General features: G+C 43.4%; 1 protein-coding gene across 1 annotated transcript in view; it reads right to left on the bottom strand.

The window, feature by feature from the left end:
- LOC306703824 (ERC protein 2) overlaps positions 1-11,495 on the bottom strand; it is a gene marked incomplete at its 5' end in the record, with an annotated part of 136,073 nt that extends 124,578 nt beyond the window's left edge. Inside the window, 3 exons of the mRNA XM_079169935.1 lie at positions 6,387-7,154; positions 7,270-7,293; positions 10,632-11,495. Of these exons, the coding sequence (XP_079026061.1) occupies positions 6,387-7,154; positions 7,270-7,293; positions 10,632-11,495 (1,656 nt within the window). The remainder of the gene's footprint in view (positions 1-6,386; positions 7,155-7,269; positions 7,294-10,631) is intronic.
- Between the last annotated feature and the right edge of the window lie 1,565 nt (positions 11,496-13,060).

The following is a 13,060-nucleotide window of genomic DNA, read 5'->3' as shown; positions in this document are numbered from 1 at the left end:
TGGTTTTGCTGGAAAGGAACCACTTTTAGAACAAGTGTTTGCTGAATGAACACTATGTGTGTGTGTGTGTGTGTGGGGAGGGGCTGTGCATGCAGACACATGTGGAGTCAACTTCATTTTTAACAGCTCAAACGACTTCAAAGGGCTGGGATGAGAGTGAAAGCTTCCATATGTGACATTTGAAACAAATTGAATAAGTGCTCAACTCTGCATGGGCCAATAATGGCCTTTACATAGGCATGGCCGCCATACGGACACTATAAGACAATGTTGTTTCGATTGTTTGTACATGGATGTTTGTGTCTGCGTTTACAAGCCGAGGCCAATCCTCTACTACTGCTCCCATTTCAGCGGTGCACATCAATAAGTGAAGGTTTGTCGCTATGAAGCTGATATCAGACTAAACCAGACAACAGGCTGCAACTGAAAAGCAAACTACACTGCTCAAACAAGATCACAACATCACACTTGATATCTTATCACGACACCAAACGCAGTTTAAACTCGCTGATGTCATTTTGATTGCTCTAGTTGAGTCCGGATCCACTGTAAGTCCTACCTTCATATCAATGACAGTCTGTAGAGCCCTGGTCTTTGCCGGATCAGCCTGGAGCTGGTTCCTACGATGGAGCTCCTGGGGAGGGACCCGGTAAAAATAAGCCTGGCGGCTCATCATCTTTAGCACTTTCTAACACCTACAGCTTCAGAGCCACTAAAAAAATGATCAGTCTGACGAGTTCCCGTCTCTATCGCTCTTAAAAATGCTATGTTATCCTCCACTGTACGTCCTTAAAAATTCTGGTTTTGCAAAAAAAAACATCTTCTTTCAGATCTTTAAGCTGGTCCCTGTTTGATGCTCTCCCGAGGACTTTAACAGCAGGTGCTGGTTTGTTCTCTGGTCTTTTTTTTCTGTCTTTCTGTCTCTGTTTGTTAGCAGGAAGGAGACACTCAGCTACAGGCCATGAGAATCTCTCTCTTTCACTCTTTCAGTCTTTCTATTTCTTATCTCTCACTTGTTAACTCTGTCTCCCTCGCAGATGTCTCTGGCAGGCTAAAGCTCTTGCTTAGCAACACTTTCTACCAGCACATGCGCTACTCTTCTATCAATAATTAATTGCAGCTCTGACCTACAACTATGCCCACACACGAGCACACACACATCCAAGCAAATGGGCACACAGCAGGTTGAACATAACTGTTGAGTATTAGGACAGTATAAGTCCATTATGGAAAGCATTTTAAATGATCACAGTATTTAAAACCTGGATTGACCGTCTCATGATTGTGTATTTGTAAAATATGAGACACCTTCAAAATAATGGAAGGAAAATATAATATTGCCACTTAAAACGCCTCTAAAACGACCATAGATCTAAAACAACTCCTCTCTAAAAGAGTCCCAGCTAAAAATGGAGTGAATATCTGTGCAGGTATGTGTGAGGTCAGAGCAAAGATACCAAACATTAACTATACGGCTGTGCCCTCTTCTCATCTTATTTAACTCCTAGGTTATCTAACTGACTGAGCCGTACTTTTTATTTTATTTCAGGGAGGTATAGCTGAGACCAATGTTCTCTTTTTCACGAACGTCCTGTTCACACCCACACAGCCACACGTGTTCACACCCAGAAGCCGCCCAGCACAACCGCCGTCTGATCTGCTGGCCACCAAGCGGCTCCACTGGAGCAATTGGGGGTTAGACGCACCTCAGTTGTGGTGATGAGGAGTGGCTCTTGCTCAAAGGCACCTCAGTAGTGGCAACTGCTGCTCTTTCAATCCCCACCCAGATTTATCGTTATTGAACAACTAGCTTGTGACCCGCAGGCTCTTCAAAGCTTTAGGCCACCACCTCCAGCTTCACAGAGGATTCATAGCGAGATCATTTCATTTGTTTGTACACTGCTGTAGTGCATGCTGTGTTGCAAAAAAAAAAAGTATATTTGTACTGCATAGTTCAAGTAGAAATACAGGCAGATGCAACTGGTTGCTCCTATTCTTCCCAGTTCTCCCAGTGAGTTGAAATGAAAGTAGACAAGGGCGTTATCCTCTTGTCCATGTCACTTGTGGATAAGGAGGGATTACTGCTGTCAGAGCATGCCTCCCACAGACTGGTATGACCACTGCTGCCACGATCCTAATCTCCTACTGACCATATGTGTATTAATGTGTCACTGTAAGTGTGCGTCCGTTTGTGCATGTATATTTATCTGTCCCATGGAGAGAGTGTGTGTATTAACTCCTTATTATCAACGGTTAGAGTATAGTTAGAGTACAATAGGGGAAATTAAGTCATGCAAGAGAGCATGTCATCGAAGACCGTCTTCTCTGCGCCACATGTGTCGGAGGACCGAGCATATGGAATGAATAGGATCAAACGTAACACTTTAGCAATAAGTGTCGGCATCCTGAATGAAGGATACGGTCAAAAGGTTCAATTCTAGCCTGAAGGCAATGGTGTCATGTACGCCATTCGCAAACTAGAACATGAAAAGATTCTACATAGAAATAGACACACACACACACACACACATACACACACACATTCATCAATCACATTCCCATCCCTTCTCCATCAGTGAGAGAAAAAGGAAACACATTTGCTTGACAAAAATGTGAAAATGTGTCCGCCTATGAGCTCAATGGCTTGAAAGAGCGGTTTGAAAAGACAAAAACGAAAATAAGAGGGAAAGCTTTACTGAGAAATAGGGAGGGGGTGAGGAGAAAGTTTGAGGGGGTGTAATTTTGTCCCGATAAACTTTTCCGCTCAAACATTCTGGGAGACCAACAGAGCATGGAGAAGATGTGGTGCCCGGGGTGTGTGTGGTGTGTGTGGTGTGGTGTGTGTGTGTGTGTGTGTGTGTGTGTGTGTGTGTGTGTGTGTGTGTGTGTGTGTGTGTGTGTGTGTGTGTGTGTGTGTGTGTGTGTGTTCTAGCTTATTTATTTACAGTGTTCTTATTATGTTAGTTGCGAGGGTCTTCATTAACCAAGGCTAAAATAAGTCAAACAACAATGGAGCCTTAAAAAGCCCCACCTGGGACAGGCTTTTCATGGATTAACCAAACTACAACAGATAGCATATCAGCCCGGGGAGAAAGAAAGAGAGAGTGGGAAATATTGATGGACAGACAAACATACAAAGGCAGAAAGACGGATGAGGAATAACAGAGCTGATAGGCTGGCGGCATGAGAAAGTGAGCAACAAGAAAAAGCAGGAAAGAGATTACAAAAAAGTCGTATTTGCTGACATGAACTCCCACTTCCCTCGATAAGTTGGCACAACATTTTTACATTTGTTTTTTAAACAGTTACATTTCTGTAGTTTCATTAATGATTGAGAGAGGATGCGGGGGCAGACAGGGAGGGATTGCCAAAAACAGCGACAGGACTTCTGAAGTAAGTCATACTATAGAAAAAACAGGGGAACCATAAGTGCTTTGCCTTTAAGTTCTCAGCACTAGATCAATGCCACACACTCAGTGGTCCCGCTCCCGCTCTGGATAGAGTTAGGTCCCCTACTGTATATGGAGGGGACCTAACTCTATCCAGAGCCCCCGAGGACCATGAAATCTGCAGTATGATATGTATGAAAGTCAATATGCCATCTCCAAGTAAAAGTCTCACAGTTAGAGGGTGCATGTGTTTGTGCACGCCCTTGGCAGCAGGTCAGGGTTGTGCAGGAACAGACCAGTGGTGAGGCTGTTATTATTGGGTCCACAGGGACCTGGCGGCTGGGGAGAGCCGATTAGGCCCAGATTTATGCCTCTCAGCGTGTGTGGGTGTGTGTGTGTTCACCATCACACATAACTTAGGCTCACAGTTCACACATCACACTAGTTAAATTCTAATAGAATACTGCCACTTTGTGGACATTGCTAGTACTGCAGAAATGTCTCAGTAAACATTATACATGTTATTTGAAACACAAGCGAGAGAGCAAAGTTTGCATCATACATTTTCACATGCATCTCCTAAACTTACTCCTTACTTTAAAAAAAAAAAGAAATACTATAAACACACATTTAAGGTGAACTTTCTTCAAAGCAGCAAAGAATACCAAGAACCCTGTTTCAACCCTCAGCCATGTTTGAAGGATAAATAAAAGCAGAGGTGAACTGAAAATGGAGGCATTTATTATCCCAGCTCAAGCTAAACAAGCTGGGTCATTTAAAGGAGAGTAATGGGCATGGTAATGAAAGGCAGTTGGGCTGGTTTCCTTTGGAGCTAATCAAAAGAGCCAAGAGTAGTGCCCCCTAATAGAGGCAATAGCTGCACATACCATCATTGGCTTGCCTTCACTAACCATGACAAGTGCAAGTGTCGGGCTAAATTATGTTTAAACAAAGGCAACAGGCCTTCACATGAATTAGGCTGCTTCTTACAGTTAAATGAGCGCAGAGAAACCCTTCGAATAAATCTGAATTCAGCCCAACCGTTAACACGCAAATTCCACACCAGCTACAACCACATCAAACTGTCAGACAATTTGAGTATTCTTCACCACAATGTTAATAAACAACACTTTGAATCCCCCAAATCTGAATGTTTTCAACACATAAATGTTGAAAGTGTCTGACAGTGTCTTTTCTCTACAATCCAATGAGGTTAGCTCAGTTATAAGGAACTATTTTGATTCAATGCAATGGGACTGGCATTGTATTATTATTAACCTGTTATACAATTCAAATATTTAATTTAACTTGCACAGTGTTAACCCTTGTTAAATATATATATATATATATACATATATATATGCATGTATACATACACACAGAGACTCCATCACACCATCTTAACCTCAGAGGAGAGGAGGCCAGAAGGAGACGAGGGGAAAAAAACGAAAGAACAACAATCACCTCTCTTTTCAGTCAGGGCGGTCAGAGTGTTTTCCCTCATTAATCATACATTAATATTCAGACAAACACAGCTTGTTTTTTTTACCTTAGAAAAACACTCCTTTCTCCCATCTCTCCCTCTCTCTCACCTCTCAGACCCACTCACCCCCTCTTCCTCCATTGCACCCACAGTATGTGTTAAGCTGTCAAGTAGTTAAAAATAGCACAGCACACAGAGTGTGTGTGAACAGGTACTCACCTCTTATACACACAGCATGGTTAGGTCCCTTACGCACACGCACAAGTGCACACATGCACAGCAGTGGTTGCATTAGCATGGGGGGGAAACACCCATGCTCCCCTCCGACAAAATCATAACAGTGACCGTCTCAGGTGGATATCCCATCAGCCACCGGCAGCCCGGCGAGGGAGTGTCCTCGCTAAAAACGCTAAGCCGACAGGCCCCAGATGTGCACGCGTGCTCACATAACCACACAAACACACACACACACACACACACGCAATCACTGTAACTGGCCAGACAGACAACGTAGACGGAAAAACAAGAACATCATGACACAAACAAAAGCAGAGCCATGCACAGACATGCAACACACACACACACACACACAGACACACACACACTGACAGAGGTAGAGAAATTAAAGGCTAAGAAGATTTAGGAGTTAAAAATAAACAAGGCAGGAACGAGGAGCACAGAGCCACTGCGAGCCCTCCTGGCAGAGGATACAGACACTCCTGTGCTACACTACAGCTCAATGGAGGGCTGGTGTTTTTAAATTATCATTCAAATAAAACTAAAATTGAGTCCATGACTTTTTTTATGGGCTACAATCATTTTCATCCACCTTATTTAATTATCTTTTAATTCCAATGCACAATAAGCTTAATGCATGCCACATGCTGTGGAATAACTGCCAAAGGCTATGCTGAACGCACAGACAAGTGGCATATGAGCAACAGCCATATGAGCATGTGCATATCCAGGAACACACACACACACACACACACACAAACAAACAGAGTTGTATTGTAAAACTGCATGGCTGAACACAGGCTTAGTGCTCTCCGTATGTTAATCTGGCCCATTGATAAGACCTGCTGAGCAGCTTTCTACTCACCACTCTACATAACACACACAAACGCACACACAAAATGCACAATATTTGCACTGCAAAATGTTATTAATTAATCTCATCAATTAATATGCGAATTACAAAATTAAATAGATCATATGTAAATAAGTTTGGACTACGGCATAGAAAAAAAATATCACTTTAAACCATTTATATTTATCACAATATCTTTTGATAAAAATCCTGCTTTAGCCATCAATCTGACATAGATATTGCTTTGCATTGTCAACACAGGCAACAAGATTGTGTTTTTATGATTTGCAATATCAAAAAACGAATAACTATTGACATACTGCTCAGCCCGTCACATCACTTTGATACTATAGATGAATGGTTCATCTATAGTATCACCATTCACCTCCTGCAGCCCTCAAAAATATGAGGAAGAAAAACCCACCTCTCTCACATGCATGTTCTCCAGCTGCGCTTCGGCCTCCTGCGCCGCCATGGTTATGATGCCCGTCCGCTGTCCTCGACCCCAGGTCCCCTGAACTTGACCTTGGCCTTGACCTTGGCCCTGAAGCATCTCCAGCAGCCTCTGGATGCTCTCGTCCCGGGCGCCCAGAGTGTGTTTCTGAGAATCAATTCTCATCTCCATATCTTCCATGGTCTTCCTCAGCAGGAACAGCTCCTTGGCCTGCCGCTCATGCTCCGACTGGAGCCGGAAGAAATTCTCCTCGGATGGATCCAGAGGAGGAGGCGAGGAGAAGCCTTCACACCCAGGCACCTGGCAGGGGCTGGAAGGCCGGAGTGAACCGAAGCTGGGTGCTACCACCGGACCTTGGCTAGGAGTGTAGAAGGGCTGATTTGAGCTGTTCCTCGGCCCAGGCTGAAGGGTGTTGGCAGGGCTGATTCTCTGCGCAGCTACTGCAGCGTTACAGCCATAACCAGGGCTGTGAATGATGACATCAGCTTCCTGTTGCCTGGCATTGTAGGTGTTGGATGGGCTGGCTCTCGGGCTATTCTTCGGCCCAGGACTGTGCAGGTTGCTGGAGCTTTGTCTGGGGCTGTGGCCGGGGCTGAGCCCCCCTCTGTGGTCCTGGTTTGTATGGAGTTCTCGATAGGAGCCGGAGTTCCCCTGCTGTCGCTGTTGCTGCAAGCGACTGTTCATCTCCCTGTGAGCCTTCAGCTCCTCCTGAAGCTCCTGAACTGTCAACGGAAGCTGCTACAAAGAGAGAAAGATTAAGCGAACGTTCATTCAATAAGAACACAAACACATTTAAAAATGAATAAACACAAGATGACACATTCGTGTACAAAGTATCCAGTGTGGAACAGACCTTGTTTCTTCTTGTATCCCCAGGCTGCAGCAGCGAGATGTGACATAAGAAAGACATGCACATGCATAAAGTAAAATAGAAAGAAGATTAAATATATAAACCCTAAATATCAAACCATTATGTAGATTACTGCAAGCTGTTGGGTGATTGTTACATGCTTCTGCCACTAGGGGGGGTCATTTCTCTTCAAAGCACAGGGAGAAAACCTAGCAGGTACTCAAAGCTAGAATGACATGGGTTTGTTTGGCGGAGGTGAATATCAAAGAATGGGACAGGATAAATTGTGATGTTTTTTCCGATGAAAATATTTATAAAATCAAAAACAATAAGAAATGACCTCAAAGAGAATCAATTACTGGCCTAAATGCAATGAGGCTTATGTGGTCCCAATAATGCCACTCACTAATCAACTGATAAATAAACTGACAAATCAATAATGAATCAAGAATACAATTATTACATTTTCAAACCAGTGGAGAAACTGATGGACTAGAATAATCAAAGGTTCAGTTCTTAATAAATAAATCATTCCCTGTCATGCTGCATGGTGTGACATATAAAAGCCTTGGGAAGATCTTTGCCATGAATTAATTTTATTGGTTTATTGGTCTGCACAACGTTTGTAACGATGGGCTGAAGAGGTACTAATGTAATTACTGATTGATTTGTCAACACATTTATCACTTGAACAACTAATTACTAAGTGACACAAATGGGCACCAATAGAGTGATGCTGGGGACAATACATTTCACTCAGCATTCCTGCTTTTGCCGCATGTTGCCGTGCAAAGTGTTAGAAAATACAAAATGCTGATTTACATCTACATTTACATCTTGCAGCTCTTCTGACTGGCAAATGGAAATTCATTCTGAGCTTGAAACCAGGGACACAGAGCATTGATGGTTGACTGAGCAGGGTAAGAAAAGGCACAAGGAAACAGAAACACGCACAAACACAGCATCTTCCTCAACAAAGACTATGTCAAAGATCTATTGAACTCTAAATGGAAGTTAAATGACTAATCTCTTCATCTGTGTGAAGATATTACAATTTGTTCTTGAAATCTTCTTACTCCTCTGCTCGAGTCCAGAAGGTTGGGAGCGCCAAGGACACAGAGTTGAGACGTAGGAGGGAGGCGAGGGTGAACATGGATAATCAATGCAACAAGCTAGCACTGAATATCAAGTCAGAGTGGGTGGACAATCCTCCACACAAACACACACAGCCAAGACTGTAGACACAAATACATATGTACAAGCACACACACACACACGTACACCAAGCAAACAGATGGTCAGGGGACAGCTCTGGTCATTACAGCTGAGAGAAAAGGTGACATTCCTTATGCTAATTACAAAGTTCTCTTGTCAGACTCAACTCTTCCCAGTGAGTCTCAAGGGGCAAAACACAGGGGAAATGGAGAAGAAGTGATCATCTGAAAGGAAAAATGGCAGATAGAGGTGATAAGGGAGAGCAAGGTGACAACAGATACGAGTTTGAACAACATCTTCTGCATGAGGTTTGAGGTATTGCGTTTTCAAAATGAGCAAGTAATTGAAAGAAACTGGGCTTCTTTCTGAGTTTATATGATAGGATTGTAAACATTCCGAGAGAACGTTAAGGTTCAAGATGAGAGACAAAAGGGGTTGGTAACAATTTAATGAGTGATCATTGTTGCTCACACATTCCTGATCATTATCAGCAGGAGCTGAACTATCCCTAGATGTGTGTATCTGTAAGAAAGGGGGGAGTAAGAGAGTATTATAATGTTTTATAATGAATTATGTTTTGAGCAACAACACAGCTAATTGTTCAAATTAATTCAATGAACTAATTCTGCTTTAAGTAAGCTACAATATATTCTCTACGCATATGCTTATCTTGTGTTCCAGGGTCCATAAGGTTGATGGGATCATAACTGTACAGATTCTTTACTGTTAGTGGTTTTAAGTGGATGAACAAGGATAAAAGAAGAAAAGGGTTAAAGTAGAAAAGACAGTACACGTGAGCGTGTTAGTGTGGGAGAGACCAATGAGCCGACAAGTACAACTCTCGTTGAATGGGTCCTTTGGCTGGAGGAGCAGAACTGAGACAAACATCCATCTATCACAGTCAGGGCCAAGTGCCTGCAGACAGAGACTGGTAACATTGACCGTCTTGCTCCATTTAATGCTACAGACACGAGAAGCTCAACACCAGTAGTTTAGTGGCAAAGACATGTAATGTCTATAAAGTCTACTGCAGTCCCTCTGCCATTTTGTAGGCGGTAAAAGTAGTGTGTGTAGTTTTTGGTGTACCTGCGTGTTCTCTTACGGAAGAGAAGGATTGGTGGTAAATACAGATCTTCATGCAGTTGTAGCATACAATTCTGCTTGTTAAGGAAGCATTTTGAGAAACATGTGTCAGTGGAAACTCTATAAAGCTACAGAACAATTACAATGTTCCTGAATGAAAACAGTTATTCATTTACAAACTTTCTGTTTTCATTGTGTTAAAATCACAGGAAGTGTGTGGGCGTCACAGTGTCCTCACACTGTATGACAATGTGAGATGGAAAAAGCTATAAATACAAATGCAGTGGTAGCTCCTTGGTTACAAGAGGGAGGAGTCAGATGAAAGAAATGTTGTGTTTTTGCACAATTGTGTGAGAGACAAAGAGCAAGAGTTAGCAATAAGTAGATTCAACAGAAACTGCACAAGCTGCATAGTGCGAAAGAGGATTAAATATATATCAAGAGAACAATTATATCTTTCCACCAGACAGACACAGCAGGTCGGTGAGATAGAAAAGACAAGCAAGACAGACAGAGAACGAACTGATATACAGTAGCTATGCAGTGAGACAGACAGATGGATAATGCCTCAGACTAAGTGGGCCAGACTCCAGGGAGAGGTGGCACAGGACAGACTGGTCACCATCCCTTCAGGAGAAGCTGAGAGCTTTTTCAAAATCTGACTAAGCCTGCTGAATAGCTGCCACTAGGGCACGTTCCCTTGGAAACACAGACAGCACTGAGCCTGGCAAGCATCTTGACAAATGAACTGCACAGAAGCCTTTCTAGGCAACCTTGAAGACGGGAACAGAAGGTATGATGTGAGAGGTATGATGCACAGAGGAGATGAGCAAGTCAACAAAAAGGTCTGAATGTGATGTGTGAACAGACACATTTTTGTTTCAAAATGAGTTTTTCACCATTTGAAAAATGTGATCTTTTCTAATGAAGACTGCTGGTGTTAAAGTGACTAACTGTTGAATACTGAAATTGAGTTGTAAAGGTGAAATTGCTTGTGTTTTGCTCACAGTCATTTAAGAATTTTCTCTTCATTTTTGAAACAAACTTCCATTTGTCATTTTTCTCACCTGCGAGTCGTCTTGAATGGTCCTGTACTGGTCCTTCAAAACCGAGGTCCTCCCCCCCTCCTCCCGCCTAACCCCCTTGTCTCTTTTCACATCTGGGCTCCAGAAGTTGACATTGTTCATGCTGGGGCCCGTCCTTCCGTCCCTCCCCACATCCAGTTCTCTCCTCAGGCTGTCATTCTCCCTCTGCAGCTCCCTCAGCTGAGACTGGAGATCAAACGAGGAATCGTCTCCCCGTCCAGCCGTATCAGGTGCCTGTGGATGTCTCCCAGACTGGCGCCGCAGACTGGATGTCGTTGCAGGATGCAAGGTTTGGTCTCCGTAGGGGTCTGAAGGGGGGTGGAGGCCAGAGGAGGTGATGTTTGGGGTGCTGCCCATGGCCGTTGTTCGGTTAGTGTAGGAGGAGCGGCTGGTGCTCCTGCCCAGCGTCATGGTGCCTTTGGGATACCCGCCAGAGGGTTCCAAGGAATCTCGCTCACAGGGGTACATGGTGCCTGAAGTTGCATAGGCAGCACTCAAAGACTGGATGTTCTCCATAGACAGGGTTTTACCCCCTGGAGCTGTCGCTGAACCACGAGTTGCTCCTTTGTCTGCTGCTGTGCCGGGTTTGATCTTTGAACCTGGCCTTGACACCGGCCCTTGACCTCCAGCCAATTTAGACGCTGGTGCAGGCCCACTCCCTGACACGGAGCCTGGTTCTAGCCCCGAGCGGGAGCCCGGTGCAGAACTTACAGCCTGTTTGCCTTTCCCCTGTTTGGGGGATCTGGAAAAGCGTGAATGAGATGTGCTGACATCAGTGTGCCCACTACTCTTTGGGGCAGCCGACAGCTTGCTGTGCGCTGGCTTGGCTCTAATGTTTAAAGGCATTTTTTTATATGGCAAAAGTTGACTTTTGAGAAGAGACTGTTAAAGTTGGGAATATTTTCATATCCCTTTGTGGAACCAGAATGGATAACAAGGTTTAGAATAAAGGCCACCTCTCGGCCTCTAAGTTTTCACCTGTCCATTCTTGATCATTTAGGGCTTGAGGCTGAGTCTCAGTCAGTCCTATTAGAAGAAAATGGCAGTGACTGTTGGCTAGAGGGCTCCCAGACAAAAAGGCCAGAGGTCTTGTGGTTTCAGCTACAGTGCAGGACATCATGGATTCTAAACGGGTAAAAGAATGACAAATATTGAGATAATGCCATACATGGTTCATAGGGCTGGTATCATGTTATTATACTATTGCCAATATAAGGATCAATCTGATACCAAAATAACTTTTTTGTTACTTTGAGCAACATAAAGACATCTTTCTCCAGAACCCTTCTCTCGAAAAAGATTCTAAATGAAAAAAATGGTCTAAAAATTGGTAGAATTATAATTTAAATCAGGTACTATCTTATCAATAATAAGAGTAAGGAACCAAGCCTAGAAATTTGATCAACGATGCTCATTTTTTGTTCGCTACACATGCTCTACAAATAATTAAGGCCTGACAGACTTAAGAGTGAATATTTGTTGCACTGAATCATCCAGAGAACCAGTTACAGACAGCTATGTCGTGCATCACAATTATAATCTTGATGTAGTGTCCTCTTTCTCCACTCAGGAGTGGCCAATTAATAGCTGAAAGGCACCAGGTCTTGATCAACTAAAAACCTGTGCCTCAGCTAATCAGGTGTGGGCAGAGCTCGGGGCTCCAGGAAATAAACAAGACTGTGGGTCCACAGTAGCAGTGTCGGAGACCACTGATCTAGTGAAAAATGGACTATTACTACAGTACTTTGTAATCCTCCCTGATGGGAGTGATGGGAGGACAGTACAACAATGTCTGTTTAATTAATCACCAGACTATAGATTAGTGGTGTAGCATTTCTCACTCATTATATGCCTTGCACAGCCACAGTCAACACAGTAGATGGTTAAAGAAGAAAAAACAGGGAGAGGGACCAATTTGTCCATTTCAGCACCAAGGACAGCACTCAATCCACCATCATGAAGCACATGGATTCTAATGTCTGCTCAGGTCTGAGGGAACCTGAGCTACGGCCAATGCAGACTGTAGAGGGAATCTGCCATCCCTCATAGGTATTTCAAAGCTCATTATACCTACCATAGAATACCTTAGGATTCCACTAAAAATGGACAAAAGGAGGCACTTTTAATTTAGGTAAATCATACTTGACTAGTCAAGCGCGTTAAGAGTGTGCCCATATTAGGATGCAATCAGCATATACAGTAATATTCTATGTTTACATCATAAAAAACCATACATTAATACAAGTAGGTGAAAAATATCCCCAGGAAATCAAAGTAAGCACAACGCAGTCCATGGTGGACCAGATATTGGGAACTGTCCGCAAAGCAGAGGCAAATCCAAATCATAATCCCTCCTCTAATCCAAGAGGATTGGGTGCTTTGAGTCACGATGCAGCTGACAGATTGGTTAA

This window comes from Pholis gunnellus (assembly GCF_910591455.1).
Source record: "Pholis gunnellus genome assembly, chromosome: 2".
NCBI lineage: Eukaryota > Metazoa > Chordata > Actinopteri > Perciformes > Pholidae > Pholis > Pholis gunnellus.
The sequence above is the reverse complement of the archived record's forward strand: the minus strand, read 5'-3'. Positions and strand labels throughout refer to the sequence as shown.